At 44.5% G+C, this 27,584-nt stretch overlaps 1 protein-coding gene across 2 annotated transcripts in view; it reads right to left on the bottom strand.

Moving 5' to 3' along the window:
• Positions 1-25,900, bottom strand: part of LOC124012939 (insulin-like growth factor 2 mRNA-binding protein 3) — a 37,559-nt gene extending 11,659 nt beyond the window's left edge. The window contains exons 1-7 of one of the 2 annotated variants that reach the window (XM_046327015.1): positions 25,142-25,900; positions 24,124-24,184; positions 17,934-17,982; positions 13,453-13,504; positions 13,176-13,239; positions 12,345-12,626; positions 11,420-11,554 (exon numbers count right to left, since the gene is read on the bottom strand). In XM_046327015.1, coding sequence (XP_046182971.1) covers positions 11,420-11,554; positions 12,345-12,626; positions 13,176-13,239; positions 13,453-13,504; positions 17,934-17,982; positions 24,124-24,184; positions 25,142-25,316 — 818 coding nt within the window. In that variant the 5' untranslated portion in view covers positions 25,317-25,900. The remainder of the gene's footprint in view (positions 1-11,419; positions 11,555-12,344; positions 12,627-13,175; positions 13,240-13,452; positions 13,505-17,933; positions 17,983-24,123; positions 24,185-25,141) is intronic. The other variant, XM_046327016.1, reaches the window with a different exon arrangement.
• Between the last annotated feature and the right edge of the window lie 1,684 nt (positions 25,901-27,584).

Raw genomic sequence — 27,584 nt, 5'->3', positions numbered from 1 at the left:
AAACCAAACCCAGTCTAATCTGGGACACACTGGCCTCAACAGGCAGCCAGTTGAGTTCCTGAAAGCAGCTGTATTTGGAGCTTCAGCTTAGATAAACCCCCAAACCAGGAAGTACTTGCGTAGTCAAAATGGCATAGAATGAAGGCAGTAGCTAGCACTCTCATGGAGTCCTTATCAAGCAGCTTGGACCTTGTAGTCAAAAACGTAGTCCTGGCATTAACCTTCCCCGTCCTACTGCAGCTTCCCTGGCAATGCATGCAAATTGTCCCACGGTTTGACAACTGAATGGGAACTTGCCCGCTCTCCCACTTGATCGATGCGAATACATTTGATTGACCACTGCCAACTCTGGATATGTCGTTCAGGGTCAGCATAGCTACTGTAGATAGCAGTGATTCAGATGTCTTACTAGCAACCCAATTGACACCTGCATCCCTTCCTGTAGCCACCGAAAAACAATGAGGGGGAAAAGTTGGTCACACACCTACTACGTATTTTTTTAGCTTGCTAAATAAATAATGAATGCAAAATTGCTGTATGGTGCACTCAATATCTTGTAGTTGAGTAGCCAACCTACTGTAGTAGCAGGCCTACTGTAGTAGCCAGCCTACTGTAGTAGCCAGCCTACTGCACAAATGCAGCTGTAATATGTAACATGTTTCTCCTTTGCGGTGTTTTGTTGCAGGTCTAGTTCTTTGCTTATTCATCTTTAAGCTATAAAAACTGAAGCCAGGCGGCAACATTTGAATAGCCTAGCAAGGACTGTGGCATGTATCTGTACACCTTACCTCCGCTGCATGCTAGAAACCGGACACACGAAAGCAGCGCAATTGAAGTTGCCGATGAGAGCGAATCAGGCTGTAATTTCATAAAGTATATGACTCAACTGTTGACTAATTTATACTTGCTTATGTGTCGTATTGTCCTTTAGTAGTAATTAAAACTCGCATGTGAATCCTTTATCTTTCAAAGTGTCGGCAACCAATATGAAATGGTTCTGGCTGCATTTTCTGCAGGCTACAGTAGTGACCCTCTGGCACAGAACCTCGTCGTGGACATTTAGCCTACAACACGTTTAAACATTTGGTCCGGTGGAAGAGTCGGTTAGAATCTTCAAAGTAGCCACTCTTTGCCTTGAAAGACAAGATTGAACACTCTTGGAATTCTCTCAGCCAGCTTCATGAGGTAGTCACCTGGAATGCATTTCAATTAACAGATGTGCCATATTAAAATGTTAATTTAAGGAATTTTTATATTTTAATGTGCTTGAGCCAATCAGCAGTGTTGTGACAAGGTAGGGGTGGTATACAGAAAATGGTCCTTTACCATATAGGGCTAAATCCATATTATGGCTAAATCCATATTATGGCAAGAACAGCTCAAATAAGCAAAGACAAACATTTCAGAGTGACTCAGTCTATTAAAAAAAAAGTGGTCAGAGAAAGCAGATACTAAACTACAGGACTGTTTTGCTATCAGACTGGAATATGTTCCGGGATTCTTCCGATGGCATTGAGTACACCACACCAGTCACTTGCTTTATCAATAAGTGCATCGAGGACGTCATCCCCACAGTGACTGTACATACATAACCCAACCAGAAGCCATGAATTACAGGCAACATTCACACTGAGCTAAAGGGTAGAGCTGCCGCTTTCAAGGTGCGGGACTCTAACCCGGAAGCTTACACGAAATCCTGCTATGCCCTGCGACGAACCATCAAACAGGTAAAGTGTCAATACAGGGCTAAGATACTACACAGTCTGCGACGCTCGTCTTATGTGGCAGGGCTTGTAAACAATTACAGACTACAAAGGGAAGCACAGCCGCGAGCTGCCCAGTGACACGAGCCTACCGGACGAGTTAAATCACTTCTATGTTCGCTTTGAGGTAAGCAAAACTGAGGCATGCAATGAGAGCATCAGCTGTTGGACAACTGTGTGATCACGCTCTCTGTAGCCGACGTAAGACCTTTAAACATGTCAACACACAAGGCTGCGGGGCCAGACTAATTACTAGGACGTGTGCTCCGGGCATGTGCTGACAAACTGGCAGGTGTCTTCACTGACATTTTCAACATATCCCTGATTAAGTCTGTAATACCAACATGTTTCAAGCAGACCACCATAGTCCCTGTGCCCAAGAACAAAGGCAACCTGCCTAAATGACTACAGACCGGTAGCACTCACAGTGCTTTGAAAGGCTGGTAATGGCTCACACCCTAGACCCACTTCCAATTTGCATACCGCCCAAACAGATCATGCAATCGCTATTGCACTCCACACTGCCTTTCCCCACCTGGACAAAAGGAACACCTATGTGAGAATGCTATTCATTGACTACAGCTCAGCATTCAACACCATAGTACCTTCAAAGCTAATCACTGGATCCTGGACTTCCTGACGGGCCACCCCCAGGTGGTAAGGGTAGGTAGCAACACATCTGCCACACTGATCCTCAACACTGGAGCCCCCCAGGGGTGCATGCTCAGTCCCCTCCACTCTACTCCCTGTTCACCCACGACTGCATGGCCAGGCACAACTCCAACAACATCATTAAGTTTGCAGACGACACAGTGGTAGACCCGATCACCCGACAACGACGAGACAGCCTATGGGGAGGTGGTCATAGCCTTGGCTGGGTTGTGCCAGAAAAACATCTCCCTCAACGTAACCAAGACTAAGGAGATGATTGTGAACTACAGGAAAAGGGCCGAGCACGCCCCCATTCTCGTCGACGGGGCTGTAGTAGAGCAGTTTGAGAGCTTCAAGTTCCTTGGTGTCCACATCAAACTAGAATGGACCAAACACACCAAGACAGTCGTGAAGAGGGCACGACAAAGCCTATTCCCCCTCAGGAAACGAAAAGGATTTGGCATGGATCTTGAGATCCTCAAAAGGCTCTAAAGCTGCAACTGCAACTGGTTCCAGCACTGCCTGGTACGGCAATTGCTCGGCCTCTGACCGCAAGGCACTACAGAGGGTAGTGCATAAGGCCCAGTATATCACTGGGGCCAAGCTGCCTGCCATCCAGAACCTCTTACCCCAGGCGGTGTCAGAGGAAGGCCCTAAAAATGGTCAAAGACCCCAGCCACCCCAGTCAGACTGTTCACTATACTACAGCATTGCAAGCTGTACCAAGTCTAGGACAAAAAGGCTTCAACAGTTTTTACCCCCAAGCCATAAGACTCCTGAACAGGTCATTCAATGGCTACCCGGACTATTTGCACCTCAATTGGCCCAACCAACCAGTGTCCCCGCACATTGTTTAACCAGGCTATCTGCATTGTGTCCCGCCACCCCCCCCTCTCTGTTCATAATATATGCAGTCACTTTGTATATGTAGATATGGTTATAATACCTCTGCCAGACTGACTAACCGGTGGCTGTAACCTCGCTATCGTTTTTCACAGTTTTATTTCTTTACTTACCCATTGTTCACCTAATACCTTTTTTGCACTATTGGTTAGAGCCTGTAAGTAAGCATTTCACTGTTGTATTCGGCACACGTGACAAATTTGATTACTTGAAGACATGGTCAGTCAATGCGGAAAACTTCAAGATCTTTTAAAGTTGTTTCAAGTCGCAAAAACCATCAAGCACTATTATGAAACTGGTTCTCCGGAGGACTGCCACAGGAAAGGAAGACCCAGAGTTACCTCTGCTGCAGAGGATAAGTTCATTAGAGTTACAAGCCCCAAAAAATGCTTCAGAGTTCAACTCTATGAAATCAGGTCTACATGGTCAAATTGCTGCAATGAAACCACTACTAAAGGACACCAATAAGAAGAGACATGCATGGGCCAAGTAACACGCAATGGACATTAGACCGGCGGAAATCAGTCCTTTGGTCCGAGTCCAAATGAGATTTTCCAACCGCCGTGTCTTTGTGAGATGTAGAGTAGGTGAAAGGATCATCTCTGCATGTGTGGTTCCCTCTGTGAAGCATGGAGGTGGTGTGATGGTGCTTTGCTGTTAACACAGTCCAATCTAAAAAAATATTCAAGGCACACTTAACCAGCATGGCTACCACAGCATTCTGCAGCGATACACCATCCTATCTGGTTTGTGCTTACTGGGACCATCATTTGCTTTTAAACAGGACAATGACCCAGCAGACCTCCAGGCTGTAAGGGCTAGTCGACCAAGGAGGAGAGTGATTGAGTGCTGCATCAGTTCACCCGACCTCAACCCAATTGAGATGGTTTGGACTGCAGTGAAGGAAAATCAGCCAACAAGTGCTCAGCATATGTGTGAACTCCTTCAAGAATGTTGGAAAAGCATTCCAGGTGAAGCTGTTTAAGAGAATGTCAAGAGTGTGCACAGCTGTCATTGGGACACAAGGTGGCTTCTTTGAAGAATCTCAAATATAAAATATATTTCCATTTAACACTTTTTGGGGTACTACGTGAATCAATGTGTATTATTTCATAGTTTTGATGTCTTCACTATTATTCTACAATGTAGTAATTAGTTTAAAAAATAAAGACAAAGCCTTGAAATCCTAGTTATTTAGTTATTATCCTAGTTGTTTAAACGTTTCACTGGTATGGCATATTAATCATGCATTTAACTGCATCCATCTATTCTATCTACCAAGAATGCCTGATAATTTTTTAAAAACTCTTATGAAGTAGGTTTTGAAGCATCAACTGGAATTTGATATTTTTGACAGTGGGGAAAGTAGTCAGAACCTTTGACTTTCTCCACATTTTGTTAGATTATAGCTTTAATCTAATTTATTTATTAATTATTTTAAATCCCCTCAATCTACACACAATGAAAAAGCTAAAAACAGGTGGATATTTTTTTTAAAAAGCAACCACATTCAAATAAAATTTTATTAGTCACATGCACCAAATACAGTGAAATGCTTACTTACGAGCCCCTAACCGACAGTGCAGTTTAAAAATACAGACAAGAATAAGATGAGTAACAAATCATTAAAGAGAAGCAGTAAAAAAAAATAACATACAGGGGGGTGCCGGTAAAGAGTCAATGTGCGGGGGCACTGGTTAGTCGAGGTAGTATGTACATGTACGTAGAGTTAATTAAAGGGACTATGCATAGATCACAACAAAAAAAAGAGTGGCAGTGGTGTGGGGGGGTGGACCCGTGTGAATAGTCTGGGTAGCAATTTGACTAGATGTTCGAGAGTCTTCTGGCTTGGGGGTAGAAGCTGTTTAGAAGCCTCTTGGGACCTAGACTTGGCACTTCGGGACCGCTTGCCGTGTGGTAGCAAAGAAAACAGTCCATAACTAGGATAGCTGGAGTCTAGCAATTTTCAGGACCTTCCTGATACCGCCTGGTATAGAGGTCCTGGATGGCAGGAAGCTTGGCCCCAGTGATGTACTGGGCCGTACGCACTACTCTCTGTAGTGCCTTGTTGTCAGAGGCCGAGCAGTTGCCATACCAGGCAGTGATGCAACCAATCAGTATGCTCTCGATGTTGCAGCTGTAGAACCTTTTAAGGATCTCAGGACCCATGTCAAATCTTCAGTCTCCTGAGGGGGAATTACGTTCGGTCATGCCCGCTTCACCACTGTCTTGGTGTGTTTGGACCACGTTTGTTGGTGATGTGGACACCAAGGAACTTGAAGCTCTCAACCTACTCCACTGCAGCCCAGTCAATGAGAATGGAGGCGTGGTCGGTCCTCTTTTTCCTGTAGTCCCCAATCATCTCCTTAGTCTTGATCATGTTGAGGGAGAGGTTGTTGTCGGTGAGCAGGCCTACCACTGCTATCTCAACTGCACATTTAATGGTGTTGGAGTCGTGCAGTCATGAGTGAAGAGGAAGTACAGGAGGGGGCTGAGCATGCACCCCAGAGGGGCCCGTTGAGGATCAGCGTGGCGGATGCGTTACCTACTCTTACCACCTGGGGACGGCCCATCAGGAAGTCCAGAATCCAGTTGCAGAGGGAGGTGTGTAGTCCCAGGACCCTTAGCTTATTGATGAGCTTTGAGGGCACTATGGTGTTGAATACTGCGCTATAGTCAATGAATAGCATTCACATAGGTGTTCCTTCTGTCCAGGTGGGAAAGGGCAGTGTGGACCGCAATAGAGACCGCATCTGTGGATCTGTTGGGGTGGTATGCAAATTGGAGTGGGTCTAGGGTTTTTGGGATGATGGTGTTGATGTGAGCCATGACCAGCCTTTCAAAGCACTTAATGGCTACAGACGTGAGTGCTACGGGTCGGTAGTCATTTAGGCAGGTTACCTTTGTGTTCTTGGGCACTACGGTGGTCTGCTTAAAACATGTTGGTATTACAGACTCGGACAGAGAGAGGTTGAAAATGTCAGTGAACACTTGCTAGTTGGTCAGCGCATGTTCGCAGCACACGTCCCTCTGGGCCCTGCAAATGTCGACTTGTTTAAAGGTCTTCCATTGGCTGCGGAGAGCGTGATCCCAGTCTTCCGGTACGGCTTGTGCGCACATGCATGTTTGTGTTATTTGCCTTGGAGTATATAAGTAGTTTAGCTCGTCCAGTAGGCTGGTGTCACTGAGCAGCTCTCAGCTGTGCTTCCCTTTGTTGTCTAATGGTCTGCAGGCCCTGCCACATCCGACGAAAGTCAGAGCCGGTGTAGTACGACTCAATCTTAGTCCAGTCTTCATGCTTTGCCTGTTCGATGGTTCGGAGGGCATAGAAGCATTTCTTATAAATTCCCGGGTTAAAGTTCCACACCTTGAAAGCGGCAGCTCAAGCCTTTAGCTCAGCACGGACGCTGCCTGTGATCCATGGTTTCTTGTTGGGGTATGTATGTACGGTCACTGTGGGGACGACATCGTCGATGCACTTATGGATGAAGCCAATGACTGATGTGGTGTACTCCTCAATGCCATTGGAGGAACCCCGGAACATATTAGTCTGTGCTAGCAAAAAAAAAAAAAAGTCCTTTAGCTTAGAATCTGCTTCATCTGACCACTTTTTATTGATCTAGTCAGGTGCTTCCTGCTTTAATGTTTGCTTGTATGCAGGAATGAGGATAGAATTATGGTAAGATTTGCCAAATGGAGGCCAAGGGAGTTCTTTTCCCTCTGGTTGCATTTACATAAGTATTCAGACCCTTTACTCAGTACATTATTGAAGCAAATTTGGCAGCGATTAGTCTTCTTGGCACACCTGTATTTGGGGAGATTCTCCCATTCTTCTCTGCAGAGCCTCATGCTCTGTAGGGTTGGATGTGAGCGTTGCTGCACAGCTATTTTCAGGTTTCTCCAGAGATGTTCAATTGGGTTCAAGTCCGGGCTCTGGCTGGGCCACTTAAGGACATTGAGACTTGTCCCAAAGCCACTCCTGCATGGTCTTGGCTGTGAGCTAGGGTCCTTTCCTGTTGGAAGGTGAACTTATCCCCCAGTCTGAGGTCCTGAGAGCTCTGGAGCAGATTTTCATCAAGGCTCTCTATACTTTACACTGTTCATCTTTCCCTCGGCCCTGACAAGCCTCACAGTCCCTGCCACTGGAAAAACATCCCCACAGCATGATGCTGCCACCACCATGTTTCACAGTAGGGATGGTGCCAGGTTTCCTCCAGATGTGACGCTTGGCATTCAGGGCAATGACTTCAATCTTGGTTTCATCAGACCAGCGAGACTCTAAAGGTTCCTTTTGGCAAACTCCTAGAAGGCTGTCATGTGCCTTTTACTGAAGAGGCTTCCGTCTGGCCACACTACCACAAGGGCCTGATTGGTGGAGTGATCCATTTAAGAATGATGAAGGCCACTATGCTCTTGGGGACATTCAAAGCTGCAGACATTTTTTGGTACCCTTTCTCAGATCTGTGCTTTGACACAATCCTGTATCGGAGCTCAACGAACAATTCCTTCGACATCATGGCTTGGTTTGTGCTCCGATGTACACAGGCAACAGTGGGACATTAGACAGGTGTGAGTCTTTCCAAATCATGTCCAATCAATTGAATTTACCACAGGGGGACTCCAAGTTGTAGAAACATCAGGGATGATCAATGGAAACAGGACACACCAGAGCTCAATAAGGCTCCATATGGATTGACTAGGAATTGAAAAACTATGGTTGACAAGGGGCAAAAGGAGTGGCTAATAAGTCTGGCTGCATATCGAGATGTAGCTAACAAAACAAAAATAATAAAATATGAAGCCAAGATCAATGATAATGGAACAAAAAAAACTTACCTACTTTAAATGAAATGCGCAAAAAGACTAATTCAACTCCATCTTTCATCGAAACAGATGGCTTATTCATTACAAAACCATTTGATGTTGCCTATTATTTTAATGATTACTTCATTGGCAAAGTGGGCAAATGTAGGCAGGAAATGCCAACGAACAGTGAGCCATCGTATTCATGCATTAAAAAAAGAATGAAAGAAAATCATTGAAAGTTTGAATTTTGTAAAGTTAGTGTGGGAGAGTTGGAAAAATTATCAATAATAACAAACCTCCTGGCATTGACAACTGAGACAGAAAGCTACTGAGAATGGTAACTGACTATAGCCACTCCGGTCACATCTTTAATCTGAGCCTAGAGGAAAGTCTTTGTCCTCAGGCCTGGAGGGAAGCCAAAGTAAATCCAGTTATCCTAGAGTGGTAAAGCGGCCTTTACTCGTTCTAACAGCAGACCTATAAAGCTTCCTGCCAGCTCTTAGCAAACTGTTAGAACAAAAAAAATGTTTGGACCAAATAAACCCGGCAAAAAAAGAAACGTCCCCTTTTCAGGACCCCATCTTCCAAAGAATTGGTGAAAATCAAAATAACTTCAGAGCTTCGTTGTAAGGTTTAAACACTGTTTCCCATGCTTGTTCAATTAACCATAAACAATGAACATGCACCTGTGGAACAGTCATTAAGACACTAACAGCTTACAGACGGTAGGCAATTAAGGTCACAGTTATGAAAACTTACTACACTAAGAGAGGCCTTTCTACTGACTCTGAAAAACACCAAAAGAAAGATGCCCAGGGTCTCTGCTCATCTGCGTGAATGTGCCTTAGGCATGCTGCAAGGAGGCATGAGGACTGCAGATATGGCCAGGGAAATAAATTGCAAGGTCCGTCTTGTGAGACGCCTAAAACAGCACTACAGGGAGACAGGACGGACAGCTGATCGTCCTCGCAATGGCAGACCACGTGTAACAACTGCACAGGATTGGTACATCCAAAAATCACACATGCGGGACAGGTACAGGATGGCAACAACTACCCAAGTTACACCAGAAACGTACAATATCTCCATCAGTGCTCAGACTGTCCGCAATAGGCTGAGAGGCTGGACTGAGGGCTTGTAGGCCTGTTGTAAGGCAGGTTCTCACCAGACATAACTGGCAACAATATCGTCTATTGGCACAAACCCATTCTCTGACTGGCAAAATGTGCTCTTCACCGACGAGTTGCGGGTTTGTCTCACCAGGGGTGATGGTCAGATTTGAGTTTATTATCGAAGGAATGAGAGTTACACCGAGGCCTGAACTCTGGAGCAGGATCGATTTGGAGGTGGATGGTCATGGTCTGGGGCGGTGTGTCACAGCATCATCGCACCGAGCTTGTCATTGCAGGCAATCTCAACGCTGTGCGTTACAGGGAAGACATCCTCCTCCCTCATGTGCTACCCTTCCTGCAGGCTCATCCTGACATGACCCGCCAGCATGACAATGTAACCAGCCATACTGCTAGTTCTGTGCGTGATTTCCTGCAAGGCAGGAATGTCAGTGTTCTGCCATGACCAGCGAAGAGCCGAGATCTCAATCCCATTGAGCACGTCTGGGACCTGTTGGATCAGCGGGTGAGGGCTTCTCCCCAGAAATGTCCGGGAACTTGCAGGTTCCTTGGTGGTAGAGTGGGATAACATCTACAGCAAGAACTGGTAAATCTGGGGCCATCCATGAGGAGATGCATTGCAGTACTTAATGCAGTTGGTGGCCAAACCAGATACTGACTGACTTTTGATTTTGACCCCCCCTTTGTTCAGGGACACATTGTTCCATTTCTGCTAGTCAAACGTCTGTGGAACTTGTTCAGTTCATGTCTCAGATGTTGAATCTTATGTTCATACAAATATATTTTTCTTTTTTTTGCAGAGTTCGCAATGCTATTTCTCTGGAAACAAATGAACAGAGACTTTCAGCATGCCTATAAAGAAGGGAACTCAACATGTACTGCACTGACAAATGACTGATTGGTTGAAAGAAATTGATATGAAGATTGTGGGAGCTGTACTGTACTGTTAGATTTTATAATATTGATTAGAATATTCCGCAACAGTACCGCCGGGCAGCTCTCTCGGCCCTAAACTCTTTTCACCATTGACCTGCCACTGGCCATGTGTGCTTCAACCATATACGCATCAGCAACCACAAGAGCTGGTCAGTTTTGGAATGGGTGGCCAGTAATAAACTGGTCCTGAACATCTCTAAAACTAAGACATTGGATTTGGTACAAATCATAATTTAAGTTCTAGACCTCAGCTGAATCTGGTAATGAATGGTGTGGCTGTTGAACGAGTTGAGGAGACTAAATTACTTGGCGTTACCTTATATTGCAAATGGTCATTGTCAAAACACACAGATTCAATGGTTGTAAAGATGGGGAGAGGTCTGTCCATAATAAAGACATGCTCTGCTTTTTTGACACCACACTACAAAAAGCTCAGAAGGCTCTGGTTTTGTATCATCTTGATACTTGTCCAGTCGTGTGGTAGAGTGCTGCAAGGAAAGATCTAGTTACACTACAGCTGGCCCAGAACAGAGCGACAGAACAGAGCTCTTCATTGAAATAAGGCTATTAAACACCATGCATGTCAGTCTCTTTTGGCTAAGAGTTGAGGAGAGCCTGACTGCATCACTTCTTTTTAGAAATCCCAAATTGTTTGCATTGACATCTTTCTCTGACACACTTACCCCAACCAGATATGCCACCAGGGGTCTTTTCAGAACAATTTCAACAGAGTACAGTATTATATAGAGCCCTTTTTGCACGGAACTCTGTTCCATTTCATAGCTCAAATAAACAAACTTTAAAAAAAAAACCCAGATAAAGCACCACCTCACATCACAATGCCTCTCCCCTATTTGACCTAGATAGTTTGTTTGCAGTTCTGTCCTCAAGCAGTTCTTGTCTATTAATGTTCTGTATAATGTCATGTTTCATGTTTTGTGTGAACCCCAGGAGTAGCTGCTGCCTTTACAGCTAATGGGGATCCTAATAAAATCCCCAAAATGTTGAGTCTGAATAACCGTTTTCGCTTTGTCAATATGGGGTAGTGCGTGTAGAATAATAAGTCATTCTTTGTATTAAAAAAATCAGTTTTAGAACAAGACTGTAAATAAACAAAATGTGGATAAAGTTAAAGAGTCTGAATACTTTCCGAATACACTGAATTATGATTGTTTCATATCGCCAAAGTAATTACAAGACTGTCACGTGTCTATGCATGTGTGAACTTACAACTTGGTGTCGAGGGCCTCCTTTTGCATGATCTCCATGATGGTTCTGCAAGCGTTGGAGCAGCCCTCTGGGGTGGAGTGGACCGTGATGGGTTTCTCTGCTGCTCCCGCATTCTCCTTCCTGTGGATGTCGATCCTGGTGAGGTGCAAGAGAAAGAGGAGGAACTAGGCAAGTCAGTTAACAGATTCTTTTTTACAATGACGGCCTACCTCAGCCAAACCCAGATGACGCTGGGCCAAATGTACACCGCCCTATGGGACTCCAATCACGGCCGGATGTGATACAGCCTGGATTCGAACCAGGGACTGCAGTGACGCCTGTTGCACTGACATGCAGTGCCTTAGACTGCTGCGTCACTCGGGAGCCCAAGTTTAGAAGGGAAGAAACACATTGTTTTTGTCACCTTCTAAACAGCTAGAGTGTGCACAGCCCGTCTGCCTGTTATGATACCAGCTGGTCTCATACTATTCCCTACCAGAGATTGGGGTTCAATCCCAGCGTCCACCCTTCCTACTGGCTTAATCCCACAGAATCACTGAAGATGGGTGAAACTGATAAAGTCACTCTTTTTCAACTTGAGATGCCTTAAGAGGGTCACATCAATTGGTAGGCTGAGCCTAAATCAATATAGTATGATTATTTCTGAGAGAGTGAGCTTTATATTGCCAAGCCAAGGGAATCATAAAATGTATTTACATATGGTCATAAATCAGGGCCAAGTTCAGTAGCCAAATATTGTGGAGAGTTGCAGATAGAAATGTATTGAATAGTGCCAACATAATTCCTAATTCTACATGTAAAAGAGGGGTGTTTGACCTAAATGCTGTATTTCTATCTGAACATTGCACAACATTGTGTCCTGCGGAACGCACCCCAGCATACTGTTGGGTGTATACTTTATACATGATCAGGGACGTAGTCCTACTTTGAGTGTGTCTGTTTGGTGATGTTGCGAATGGTGGCTCCCTCCTTGCCGATGATGGCTCCTACAAACTGCGTTGGGACGAGTATCCGCAAGGGAACTTCCGACTGCAGTTTGGGGCGCGCCCCCAGGCCCGGAGAACCTGAGCGGGGAGGGCCACGGGGGACAAAGCCCCTCCTACCCCCTCCCAGAGGTGGGGCGTCAGCGGTGGCCATCTCGTCGGGGATGTACGACACCTTCAGGGCAAAGTTCTCCATCAGGAAGCCATTCAGCTTCTCCATCGCCCTGGCAATCACAAAGAAACAGCAGTCAGTCACTGTCACAGCATTGATAATAGAAAGCTTTCCGTCACAGAAAAGGAGAAACTTACTTGGCCCCTGTAGATACTGATGCAAGTTTGAGATTTTATTTTCTCTCTATACCACTACTGAAACAAGATCTTGATTAAGGCATTACAAAAACCAGGTGTATTATTGCAGGGCTGGAACAAAACTTGCTCTACAAGGACAGGACTGACTGTTCTGCGAACTGCTCTGAAGGGTCGTATTAATTTTCATACACCGGCCACGCCCACTTTTTCAGGAAAGGCCGGCGTTCCACACACACCAGAGGGCAGCAGTGAGCTAGCATCTCTCAGCCAGCACGTTACTCCTATATCAGCAACTAATTAGGCGTGACTGCTTTAGAGGGTGAGGAATCAGGTGAACTAACAAAAAGGGAATCAATACAAATGCAGCGTGGGGAAATAGTGTAAACCACTCAATACAAATTTAGTTTGACTGCACTTGCAGAATGACAAAGAAAAGGAGGGTAGGTATGTAGGTGTGTGCTTACTGTCTAGCCTGGTCCTTAGCACCATATCTGACGTTGACCACTGCAGTGTCTGTGTCTGTATTTACTGTAAGGAGAGAAAGCATAGAGTCAACACCCAAAAACACACAAGGCGATACAACTTTATACACGAAACAATCCTACTTGAACAAATACCTACTAGTCACATGCGCTCACACACACTGCAGACAGAAGACAAACAGACATGCTAAGGAGTGTGTGAGTGTGTGTGCGTACGCACGTACGTACGTGTTGTGTGTGCGTTTACATGTGCGCGTACCTTGCTCACAGTTCTCCACTGTGCCATATTGGGCCAACATGCCATCCAGAACCTGACCCAGAACCACAGGAAAGAGTGATTAGAACCAGAGCAGAGTTTTGTTAGTGTCTTTTTCACACCATCACAGAGGCCCAAACTGGCTTTCTGGTGAGTACAGTTCAGAAAGTAAATAAGAGATGGTTACATACACCGGATAGGTGCAGTGAAATGTGTTGTTTTACAGTGTCAGCCAATGGTACGGCACCCAAGAAGAAAATTAGGGTAAGTGCCTTGCTCAAGGGCACAGATTTTTCACCTTGTTGGCTGGGGGTATTTGATCCAGCGACCTTTCACGTACTGACAATGCTGTAAACGCCAGGCAACCTGTCGCTCTTGTCCAAGCCAGGACAGCCAATAGGGCAGGAGCCTCTCAGTTTTCTGTAGCGTGAGGCAACTTGATGCCCAAGTGGCCAGGAAACAGCAAAGCAACGGACAGCCGTCCTATCATCTCTGACCAGAACATCGGCCGTCAATTTCAGTTAACTTCTACATGTTGAATCACCACCGTTAGTGATCACCTGCTGGGTGTTGACCAACACACACCCTGGAGTGAACTTTTCCATAGGTACAGATCTAGGGTCAGATTCCCCAATCCTAACCATTAGTGGGGGGAAAACAAAGTGACCCAATATCCGTGTCTAGGGACAATCTCACTCCAACACACCACATCCCAATGGACAGCCCATGGGTCCATCATGATCATTCACCAGAGGGTTTTACCTAAAGCAACTCACAAAGGGCAATTCCACAGTAACAGATTGATGCAGAGAATAAAACGTGTCAAGCAAAAACGATTGCAAAGGTAAACAAACCATACAACCTTTAACAAGCATTTTACAAAAACATTTACTTAGAGTGCAGATGCAAAGTTAGTTAACAGAATAGCAGTTGGTGTCATTCTGTTACCAAACTTTGCAAGTAAACTGTTCCAACACCTGGTGTCATTGGTCCTGTGATTCAACTAACTGGCCCATCAATACCACTCAACCAGAGACCTGGGGCTATACGCATCAAGCATCTCAATAAGAGCGCTGATTTAGGATCAGTGTAACCTTTAGATCAATGAATACGATTACATGGACAGGAGGTACTTGATCCTACATCAGCACAACTTCCTCAGATGCAAGGCCATCCAATTACATTCTCAAACAGGAGAAAGAACATCCTAAATTGTGTTCATGATATTTGATTTCCCCACATAAATCAAGCTGAACAACTGATCTTTATTCACTTGTGAGTACATAGAAAAAGTTGGGGGGGGATTGATTTGCTTTTTATTAGAGGGCCAAAATCAATGTCAGAGCCAAACCAAATCTGGCAACCTGCCCAAATCTGGCAACCTGCCCAAATCTGGCAACCTGCCCAAATCTGGCAAGCACAGGATTTGAATTCTACAACGAGATAAAATGTTCTCCTCTTCCAAGTGCAGTCATGAGGGAGGGAACGAGAGGGCGAGGCATCCAAATGCAGCATACAGACTGAGGACATCCAATCATGCCCAGGCTTACTGGAAGCCACACCCACAAGAGCTCAACCCCCCTTTCTGACCAATCAGCCTCCCTCCTGGTCCTCTTTTTCTCCCAACCCATATATCCCCTTCCCACCCGCCCCTGAGCCATCTCAAAGTCCTTCCATTGGCTGTTCCCAGCACTGATACAGCTCCATGCTCACTGGCTGCCACATCTGTCTGTCTCCAGGGTCCAGCCAATGAGAATCCAGGCCATTCAGGAAAGGGTGGAGTGCATTCCTGCAGGAAGCTGTGGTTGGATTGGGGGAGGGGCGGAACAGGAGTAATGCTACACATTCTGTGAGTGTCTGTCCGTGGCACATGTAGGCGAAACAGAGCAGGCCCACCCACCCAAAGCAGGCTAGAGCTAGCCTAGTAAACATGCTACCATTGTTCTCTGCCTGCATGGCTTTGTGCTGAGGCACACGTTATCTCCCTAATAAGATACAAGGTCTCCTTTACATCAGACTTTGTTCGGTGTCCCCCCTCCATTCCAACCCTACCACAACCGTAGGTTGACGTTCATTGTCATGATTCTTGTCTTGGAGGCAGAACAGAGCAATTTCCCCTTAGAAAGGTCAGCTGCGAAGTCAAAATTGGCTAGATTGTAAAAATATGTGAACTACAATTAGCTTTTTGGGCTTAATTTAAAGGTTAGATCAGCATTTGGGTTAGCAGTGAGGTTAAGGATAACATCTGATTGAGTTTGTGGCCGTCTCAGCCAGTGACCACTATATACAGAGCTGCCTCCAGAACAAGATTCGTGACAGAAAAATCTAACCTGCACCCTAACCCCCTCTGGTCCAAAAGCCATCAGCTAGCCAGCATGCTATATACACATGCTACCAACCACAAAAGGTTCAGTCTTTTTGTTGTTGAAATCAGTCATACTTTAGCCTATATACTGAGTTTTGAAAGTTAGAATAGCCTTTGTACATCAACAGCCCTTTGCTAAAGTAGATTTTGTCCGTGACACAGGCCCACTCCTTAGAGGGGTTAGGTTAAATGCCGAAGACATTGCAGTTGTTCAACTGACTAGGTATGCCCTTTCCCTTTTTTAGATGGCAAGCAGAAAGGATCAAGGATTACGAGGTCAATAACTGATAAGACTCACTATGAATGTGGCGGCTTGCTAGATTTTTTTTGTGTTCTCTCCAAACAAGACAATTGAAGGCTAATTTAAATCCCATTCTGAAGGCACTATTGCAGGTCATCTTATATTATCCAATGGACACATTGAAAATGAATGGGGTGCAAGTGGTGGCCATGTAATACAATCACAGCATATCTGTATCGTTCCCATGTCCGGCAGAGTACATTCCTGTTGTTGTTGTAAGTGCCCTTTAATGTCGCAGCCTTCCATCTACTTTGCATTCCATTCAAACATCCCCTCTACCCTGTCTAGTGTACCTATGTGACAGAGGTATTGTAAAATTGGCCATGAAAATCATAATCAATCCCATGTGTTAAAACAATGAGTTCATGCTCACTGACTGTGCTTATATAATAGCATCCCACCAATACTTTTGGGATATTCATGCATTTGTAATTGATCAACATTCGATCCTGTTGATTTGTGAATACTGTACATGCTTGCATGGCTATTCATGTCTCTTCCAGAAGATGGCAAATAAAGGGCAGCACAGCATCTGTAGGGACCTTTCTCCTGACATTATCAGGTATGTCATGGGCTGCAGTTCACTAGTAGGTCACTGGCCTAAAAGGCAATCCTCTGGAGTAACACCGACTATCACAGCTCCATTGATTACATACATACCATGACAACCAACATGTCTCTAGCAATGAAACAGATTTGAGCTTTAAAGCCTGTCCTATGCTTGCTTTATGAAGGTACTCGCTCACTCCCTTAATGAGTTGTTCTGAGCAAAATTGTCATTTAGCAGTCGATTTTTAAGGGGACTAACGGTAGACTATACTGAACAAAAATATAAAATGCAAGATGCAACAACTTCAAAGTTTTCTGAGTTAGTTCATGTAAGAAAATCAGTCAATTGAAATAAACTCATTAGGCTCTAATCTATGCATTTCACATGACTGGGCATAGGCCCACCCACTGGGGAGCCAGGCCCAGCCAAGCAGACGATCCCGCAGGTGAAGCCAGATGTGTAGGTCCTGGGCTGGCGTGGTTACACGTGGTCTGCGGTTGTGAGGCCAGCTGGACATACTGTCAAATTCCCTAAAACGATGTTGGCGGCTTATAGTAGAGCGATGAACATTCAAATCCATTGACAGCTCCGCTGGACATTTATGCAGTCAGCATGTTAATTGCACGCTCCCTCAAAACTTCAGACATCTGTGGCATTGTGTTGTGACAAAACTGCACATTTTAGAGTGGCCTTCTATTGTCCCCAGCACAAGGTGCACCTGTGTAATGATCGTGCTGTTTAAATAGCTTCTTGATATGCCACACCTGTCAGGTGAATAGATTATCTTGGCAAAAAATAAATGCTCCCTAACAGGGATTTCTCACAATTTCAGAGAAATAAGCTTTGTGCATATGGAACATTTCTGGGATCTTTTATTTCAACTCATGAAACCAACACTTTTACATGTTACGATTATATTTTTGTTCAGTATAAATTTGTGTCCTAAATGGCACCCTATGTAACTCTTCAAATGTAGTGCACTATAAAGGGCCATTTGGGGCGCACCCTAACTAAAGTACCATAATGAGACTGCCAGGAGAAAACTGAGACCTGCAATATCAGCCTCTGTTCTTAAGAACTAACTAGCGGATACAAAACTAAAAATGGACCCAAAGGTGGCAAAGAACCTGTTCAGTGGACTTGTTTACACCCAGTAAAAAGGCTTCCTGTTTCAAGGCATAAAAAAAAAAAAAAAGTTTGTTCCTATTGAACAGGACCCAGTATAGTGAGAGAGCCAAAGCTTTACCAATGGACCAATTAACACTTACCTCCCACTGCATATGAGGCGGGATGTTCCTGATCTGCAGCTTACAGCTCCTGCATGATGGGAGAGAAACACGGAGATAAAGCGAGACAGTTAGCATCAGTTGGTTGGGCTAAAGGACAAGGTGGTCCGTTGGAAAAAGCCAGCAGGCTAGTAGGTGCCTCCTTCCATCACCCTGTGCTCTGAGAGGAGTACAAGCTGTGGGCATGACTGATATTTAATACCACTCCCAAAACCAGCAGGTGTGCACCAGAGGGAGGGAAGCAGTTCAATTGTTGGATGGGTAGCTCGATGTGGAGAAAATGGTATGATCTTGTTTGAAAATTAAAATATATGAGACGGTTTGGGACAGAGGGAGCGCATGGCAAGGAGAGGTAGGGAGGAAGGTAAAGAAAGAGACAGGACAGAGGTGAGAAAAGGGAGAGGGCGGAAGAGCGAGGAACAGAAAGGAAAGGAGATAGGAGAAGGACCGAGAACGAGGAGAGAGAAAAGGTGAAAGGCAGAGGAGAGCCTAAAGGAAGAGAGTGAGTGAGCGCAGAAAAGGGAGGGATGCCATGCCCAGGGAAGAGGGAACCTCCACTTGTGGTATTTTAGCAGAGCGAACAGATGACGGGGATTCAGAGTAGAAGGAGCGCTGACATCAGGCAACAGCAGCACAGACTCACTGCTACCAATTACTGCACTGTAAAACTCTGGTTAAAGGCACAGCCAAACTGGCCTGTTGAATGTATCCGTATTTCCTATGCCTTCTGAATGGGAGTCGTACGCTGACAGTCCATATCCATACAATTTCCATCCACGCACAAAAAGAACAGACGAGTTTAACTTTTGATGGGCCGATGGAAAAGAGGAGCACACGCACAGACCAAAATTAATCCGTTCTAATTTGGTGTCCCTTCTCCAGGGATCAGTCTGGCCAAAGCCTTGGCATGCAGAATGCCCTGCATTTCAAACTCCATAGAGTCAATTGTTTTCACATTTTGAAGACTTTCGGATCCACAATGAAACATTGTGAATATCAAGGACCCAAATGTTTTAAGAACTCAAATGCTTGGTTGGACTTGTGAATCGTAACACACTAACTAGTCTGTGGACATACACACTTCAAGACTAATTTGGTGTACTTGTGACATGTTCCATTAAGGTGTTGGTTTAGACCTGGGAGATTATATAAATGGGAAAAGTGGCCAGGAAAAGTGGGAAAAGTGGCCAGGCTGTTCCAAAGTCCACTGCCTATTTACACACACACAATGTACATGCAGCTGGGAGATCCAGTGCAAACTATGACCCCTACACACACACACACACAGCGTCTACTGAACGCACTCCGAACATAAACCTAACCCTTTCTGGAAACTTCCCCAACAAACATCTGCATGAGAGATAATCTACACCACAAAACACAACTAACCCCTTCCACTAGGAGCAGTCAGTGGGTTAAAGCACAATGTTGACCGGGAAATGAAGACGTGGGATGATTTAACAGGAGATGTTAGAAACCGTTTGACCTGACGAAGACTTCGGTGGAAGTGGAAACATTGTGTTTTTGGGGTCAGGACTAAAGCATTGCGGCCCATCAACCTTCCTGTTAAATAGACTATACATTTGAAATACAATGATTTTACATTCAAATTGAGCACAAGCTCTTCAACTTCAAGAGCTGAAAATTAACTGGCAGCCATTTATGCTGTGCAAGTCAATGGCCTTTTTCGCCATTAGATTCCCTCAACTTCTGTATCCTCTGGCTTGTTGAGGGAAAGTGGACGAAAATGCATCAATTGTGCAAAATGACTCCTTGAAATCACACTGTCAGGCAAAGGACATTTACAGGGAGGAATCCCAAAATAAATGTAGAAAGTGATCCAAAATAATTTGCTAGTTGTGCAAGACATTTTATAGATAAAAGGATAGTAGCATAATGTTTTTAAAGTTACTGCTTTTCTCCTTTGAGTAAACATCTGATTAAAAAGAGGGTGTAGCAGATAAAACTTCCATGAAGTACTTGGGTAAGATACACTTCTGCTTTCTAGCCAAAAGAGGCTATAAAGGGGAGGACCGTCTTGTTTGCCTACTAACAAATTGACACTCCTTGACCACTTACCCGTTTCCGGGTCATGGAGGACAGACTTTCTCCCAAATTAGGAAAGGCCAATCAGTGAGACTAGTGTCTGCATTTTGAACAGGCTGGTTTGTCTCAGGTGCCAAAGAGCATCCTTAAATATAATTTCTCAGCCCACCACCCACACGCAGACATAGTCCAGCTCATACCAAGGCCAGCAATGCACATGTTGCTCATTCTATACACCTGACCGAGAGTGAACGCACGCTTAACATTGGAGCATATTAAAAATAAAAAAGTCTGATAGCTCAAAAAACACACATCTGCAGGTTAGGTGTGAGCTTCCATGCATGCAGCACTAGCCTGCAGTGAAAACACATAGTAGGGGAAAGTTCAATGACATTTACACATTCTTTAACACCTACACTCGGTCTGGAGGACCTTTCAACATGGTCACGATATCCCGGCCTCAAATGAATTGTATTAATTTATTTGGACCATAACGATATTAATACATTCTAAAATGGTGAATAAAATAAAAACAATCCCAAAGAGCTTCCGAGAGGAATTCCAGCCCTTTCCGGTCTACTGTGCCATTCCTGGTTGATCCGGCCTCTTTCTCCCTGTGTGTTTCGCTCTGCAATGCAGCGGGAACTCCGTGCTAAATGTGCAAATGCACCAAGCACTTCCAGACGGATTAACCTATAGCTCCACACATGGAGGAAGTCGGCCAGGGTATGGAGAAGAGGGGGGAGAGGGGGTGGGGTGCATTCCCCGGTCCCCGCCTTAGATTTAGGAAGGGGGGGGTTGTAGGGGAAGTAGCCCTGTTACAGGGAAGGGTAACAAGGGCCCTTCTCTGCCCTGTGGGGGTGGGGCTCCCGTTGCCATGGACACAAAGTCCACTGACAGAAATATGGAGGGGGAGGGGATAAGGGAGGGGGACCATGAGGGCTGGGTTGGCTTGTCATGTGACAGAGGCGGCCAAGGTTCCTTATTTACTTTTAAATTCAACTAACATTCTACACATTCAACGGCTCCATCCCCCTCCGAATGATCACATCCCAGCTGAGATCTATGGGCCTCTGCACCACCGTAGTGTGTAAAGCCCATAGGAGTAATCCCATGTCGAGCAACATGAGACTGCACCACATTCATGCTCATTCACGTCACTACACCCCCCTCCCCCCCAGAACCCATCTTATCATCATACAATACTCAACAGAAACACTGACATCCAGACTAAAAACCCATCCATGCCAGCACACACACTCCCAGGGCTGTGTTCAACACCCATCCATCCACACACACACATTGACTTCAGTATGCAGGGGTTCTGAATGACTGAACTCAAAGCTACTCTTTCCGCTGCACTCTTATATAGAGCCTCACATAGCAGAGTCCATTTTGCAGCAAATATTGCTCTGATGTATAAGTAGCTTAAAACACACAAAATTGGTTCACTCAAGACATTTAAAAATTTGAATCTGAAATCTTCCACATGTAAAAAAGCTTAATCTCTCTACAGCATGCTATCCAACGGTTCTCTAGGAAAATAAGTCCACACTACCAGTGAGCGAGTTGAGACATCTATTACTGCAAGCTAGATGGGACAAGGGGCCACATTGAGAATTTCAGGCAACCCCATGCTTCCACCCAAAATCCGTTCTTTACAGGTTAGGCCCCACAATGACCCCCTGGCCCCAAATTCTTTAATAAGAGCTGGGAGGTACTTCTCTTCACAAAGCCACAGTTATGGGTTAGAATGGCCACGGAAGCAAGCTTTGCTTTTACAACTACAAGTTTTTTGGGCTGTTAAAGGGAGAGCATTGGATGTATTTTTAGTTTAAATGACAATGTTTAGGATTTCTTGACCTACCCCCTCCCCATTTGGTGAGGAGAATATTGCAAGTTTAGAACGTGTAAAAAAGATTGTGCCAAATAACTTCAGATTTTTTTTGTCTGGTGTAAAAAAAAATGTATATAAAAGGTCCCAAGACTAATAGTAAACTAGGTTCAAGTTAAATCATCTTCAAAAGCCAGACTGAGTTTAAATGTAATTAACCCTGATGCATCAAGAAAACTTCCAGCAGCTTCCTCCTCGGCCCTCGACCTGCCCGATTTCCCCCCCATCCCCCACACACCAGAGTTCAAGCACAAACTTTGACCGCTACACACACACACACTTCTTTAGTGTGCTTACATACAAAATTACACCGATTGGCAGACTTGGACCACCTCTCAAACCATATTTTATACAGATTTGGGGGGGCACTCACTAGTGCGGCTAAGAGTTAAACATGAAGACTCAGTAAATATATGCAATTAGTGCGCCGATTATAAATAGACAAAATATACCTATAGCCTACATGTCGCAGGCCCGACAATAATTACTCCCTTTTCAACTCGTCATGATCAAGCTACCATTTTTACAATATGTAGGCCAAAGATGAATGCAGAAGTAGTACTATAATGCAAATGGCACACTTGCACTAAAGCCTAGCCCTCTCCCACCATCTGCACCCCACCCCCCACCCTGTGGAGGACTCTGGGAGCCTCTGCCTCCCTGCTCACACTTCCCCCTCCAGTTCAAAGGTTAAGTCGTGGTGATGGCCGAGCCTCCAGCTGATACTCAGCAGGCTGGAATGTAAAGACGGGCCCCAGTGGACAACCCAGTGTGTGTAATGGACAGGATACTGTTCCCAGTTGCGCCTATAACCTTTCCTGTGGCAAAAAGGGGGACATCACCTTTATGTCCCCCCCCACTCACCGTTTTTTGTAGGTGGAGGCTTATGGTGAAATGTAAGACCTACTACTAAAAAAATAATTTTGCCAGTGTGTGTAAACCTACACATGTCAAAGACTAATAATTTAGCAGAAAATAACTAGCACCACTTTGGGAAGAGAAAGGTCAGCAAATTGACCAGAGTGATTTGATTTTTATTTTACTTTTAATACCGCCATGATGATTCCATGCCAATAACGAGCACACTAAAGGCATTCAATGCATTCAGGTGAAGGCCCTTGTCCAACATCAATAGGCCTAACCTCGACAATTCAATGCATGGTGATTTCAAACCACCCACTATAATAAATTATAGAATGTCAAATATGTTCAGCCATTTTGTGCAGAACGTCAATAAAACCTATTATTTGAATTTAGCAGGCCTAAATGGTCATATTGGCAATTATAAAAATCAATTCACTCAAACCTCACATCCATTGTTCATTTTTGAAACGTGGTTATCACATGCTTCATTCTAATTCCATACCAACCTAGCAGTGGCCACTATGGACTGCATATAGCCCACTAACTAATTAAAATGCATATTAATTTAGAACTCATTAAAGTGCAATTTGGCGCCAAATCATCTTCCTCCAAATTACACTAATTTAATTACTCATTTCAAATGATTGCAATTAAAATCTAAGAAGTTTAATAAATGGCCAAAATGTGTAAAGTGGCGGAAATCCTACACTCCACGCCAAATTGTTGCATTTCTTGTCCCGCTTCCACGTAATTCAGCACAGTATAATCCGTTCGACTGTGTACATGGAGCTACGTGTTTTTTTTATCAGACCGTTTTTTTTCTTCCGTGACTGGGACGCAAACCGCCCATTCCTATCGCGTTTGGGAGTCCATCTCGTGCACAACCTCAATACTCGAGCGAAGGAGGGCGGAAGCATGGGGCAGGCAGAGAATGACGGGCAGATCCTTCTCAAATGGACGACTCCTGAGTGCCTACCCCTCAGCTCACACATCCACATCTAAGGAGGCCCAGTAGGCCATTGCTGCATAAATAGCACAACGTGTGTAAAATATATATTTTTTAAGTGGCATCATTTTAGGTTGCCATAGGCGTGACGAGGTGACATCCCTCATGCCCTTATAACTCAACCCCTACACACTCAGCCTATTAATTTCTGCTTTTTCCACAAAAGAACAGACATTCCGCCCCTTCACTTCCTGCTGACGCTCCAAACCCACTGACTACACAATCACAAGACACAATCAGACGACCTCAATCAAATAACGTTAACAAGTTTCCATAAAAGGGTCATGGAAATAAGTACAATTGAGGACAGCAGCAGCATAAATTAACAATTTGGACATTGGGAGATAATAATCAGAATTTACCTTTGACGTTTAGGGACAGAGTGTTCCACCTCTAGGAGTTTTCCATGTAGGTCAACTTTACCTATAGTGAGGAGAATGAAAGCAATTTTAGTTCACAATTATTTTATTGCTCTTCAACTGTTCTCACAGGCAGCCAAAAGTAGGCCTCAACTAGCCTAGTTAATGTCCAAAAAGTCCTTGCACGTAATTTCTTTAAAATGAAATCGGTGGCACAATTGTATGACCATAAAAATTACAAATGTTCACTAACTTAATATCAGCCAACGTGAAAGCCAATTTTAAAGAGGTTAAATATGGTAACTGTGACAAGTCCACGACACCTGAGCTAAATACGATTACATTTCGTAAAATGTTAATTTATTTCTAGAATGTGGCCTGCAGAATACCAATGTTTCCTCTCACATTTCGTACAGTTGTAGTTTCTAAATGTTACATATAACGTAGTTTGGCAATGGTCTTACATTTCGTTGGCCTACATTTTACCAATACACAATGAAACCACCTGGTGTGTCAGTATACGCAAATGCACTGTGTTGTGTGCTACAATTTAACAAGTTAGGCCCTACTTCCAGTGCAACTTTGTTACTTGGTTCGTCATCGGAGAACGTGCAAGTTCAAAGGCGGCGACAGAAGTAACAATACAACAGTTATATTTAGTTAATTTAACCTAAGTGATCCATGTTACACACAAGCCTACATTGAGCGGCCAATGCCTGTGCGCCCCATTGCTCTGAATGGCGCTACAATGGATAGGGGTTCTCTTCCTTCGTTCAGAAACACGTTTCTTCACCGTTTTTGTACTAGATTAAATTAGTGGTAACACTCTGAATTAATCAAAGACATGGACTTTCCTTATACGGTGTCAGGTGCCAAGTGAGAGGCAAGACCAGCCTGGATGCATGGAGCCCAATTGGACGGAGGTGTATCCATCTAAAGGAGGTTAAAGCAAACCCGTAGCAATTTCCACAATTAAAGCACCCTTTACGCACCGCTCGAACGGCTTTTTAAAATGTCTCACCTGAAAGAATGTCGATGGCCTTCATTGCAGTCTTTTCATCGGGGCAATCCACGAACGCATAACCAGTTTTGACGAGAAACGGACCACTGTGCGGAATCTTCCACTGCTCAAATATAGTTTCCAAGTCCTCCACACTCGCCTCTTCACTCACGTTTCCAATGTACAGCTTGTTCATGTTCTGCGCTGAAATTGACAACCTTTACGCAGAAGGTTAACCGTTATTTAATATATCGGGTGCGCAGTGTTTGGAGTCGCCAAAATCGCCTTACTACTAAACGGAGTGGCGGTGGCGTGCTTCCCCCGGTCGTTCTAGCCACAGATATATTTGACGGGCTACCTCGTCGGTGTTTGCGCTTCCTCGCCCCTCTATTGCGTACAAAAAATAATTCTTAATTATTTATCCCTTCTCTCCAAAACGATGGCTGGGTGAAAAGAAAGAAACTACTTTTTTGTCTTCATCAAAACCCCTTGGCCTACAGAATGTCACACGTTAAGGTTCGCACCCGCCTCTGAATAAAACCAAGAAAGAGAAGAGGTTAGAAAAAAACGGATATTCCGGCTAATTTGAATGAGCCACGTGTTCAAACTACAAATCAACCACGCACGTGAAGAATCTCAGTTGCTCAATTAAGTGTTGTATTGGAAAAATGTCACGGGAATCCGGGGTGGGGACCATGGAGAGGGTAAGAGTGGATTGGTGTTGGGGGAAAACCTGGCGAGCTACGTGCGTTAAGGGATTCCGTGAGAACCCAGTGTATCTTTTACTAGAATCACATTTGTGTGCCTTTCTCTGTAAACGCTCGCTTCCCATTGGTCGCTGGTCGAAATAGTAAAACGGCAGTGGGCTCACGCACGCCCATAGCAAGGGAACAGCAGTGTTGCGGGGGCTTGCGCGCACGCATGGGAGCCTGTGGTGGGTGTCGGCCTACTGTATGGAACAAGTATCTTGGGGGAGGTGCCATTCATAAATTATATCGTACGATGTTGTTACAATGTATGCATGTGAAACACATTGGATTGAATCAATGAAAGTCTAGAATGCGTCCACCCCTACTATAGGCCCATGGCCCGGTCAACATGGGAATGACACGTTTCCTACCATCCACATGACGGCATCCATCTTCTCTACGAAGATTGAAGTGGTTCACTGCTCTACAATACAGTGACATGCCTGATCTGTCCATGTCCACATTAAATGGCAGAGAGGGGAATAAGGTGTCTGGGGCAAGATTGCTTGTTTTCGAAAATACTTCTCTGGAGAAGAAACCTATAGAAGAACTAGAAATATTCAGCTTGCTACTACCAAGATAGTGAATAAATGAAGATAGTTCACTCAAGCTTTTTACCATAGAAAAGAAACCGTCCGTTCCAGTCTACTTGACCGGGTGTGTCTCCCATAGACACCAATGCAATAGCAGCTGGGTCTGGTCTACTTAGTTAATTAATTGACATTCATTGAACCAGAAAAAAACCAGCGAGTTGGGTGTCTCGCTTCCTCTTCCGTCTCTGTCATTACTGCATATGGTGAACCTGTTATTACATTTTTGGCGTGGGTATATAGGCAACGATTACCATTATATATTGACAAGATAGAGTGACCGGTCTAACAATGGAAACACGTGCTCAATGATTGAAAGCAGGCGAGATCAGGTGGGACCATTCTAGCCAATAAGAGGGCAAACACAGGTGTGAACAAAAGGCACAATTAAGTTGTGTTTCTTAAAGTTGACAGAATGCCACGTGCATCCACTTATATCAGTACATTTGTAACAGCCTAAACATTACGAAACTTCAATTTGATCAAATAAGCTTTACGTAATTCGACACTCACGCTCATAGACCTCCAAACAAAAAGGGACTTATCTAATGTGGACAGATTTTAGGAGGAGTAAATCCTCTCGCTTCGCCTCTTCCTCTCTGATATAGGCAACATACAGCGAGGGAGGGGTATCTTCATAGAGAAGTGACCCTACCGAACTGGCGACAAATGTAACAAGCAAGCAAGTTTCAGGCCTGGCTGGGCCTAGCACATGTTTTCAGACAATTAAACTTGTCAATATGTATTGTGTAAAATTATTGTAGTTTCGGCTAGATGAAATTCACACAGTTAAAACATGATGGGACTCATTCCCAAGCAGTTTTACTAAATTAGTATGCTACATTTAGCATAGCCTAGGGATGATCTCAGCCCCTTATCCATTCTGATAGCCATACTTCGTTAATTTGTTACTTCATTGGTCCCCGGAGAGTTCAAAGGCGCCAACAAAAGTAGCAATACAACGTTATTTAGTTAAGTTAATTGAATCGAAGTGATCCATGTTACACACAAGCCTACAATGTGCGACCACTGCCCATGCGCCTAGTTGCTCTGAATGGTGCTACAATGGATAGACTTCTATTCCTTCCTAAAAACGTTCTGAAACAAGTTTATTCTCCATTTGTG

This window comes from Oncorhynchus gorbuscha, linkage group LG24 (genome assembly GCF_021184085.1).
Source record: "Oncorhynchus gorbuscha isolate QuinsamMale2020 ecotype Even-year linkage group LG24, OgorEven_v1.0, whole genome shotgun sequence".
NCBI classification, from domain to species: Eukaryota; Metazoa; Chordata; class Actinopteri; order Salmoniformes; family Salmonidae; genus Oncorhynchus; species Oncorhynchus gorbuscha.
Note: the sequence above shows the minus strand (reverse complement) of the source record. Positions and strands in the feature narration are given on the sequence as shown.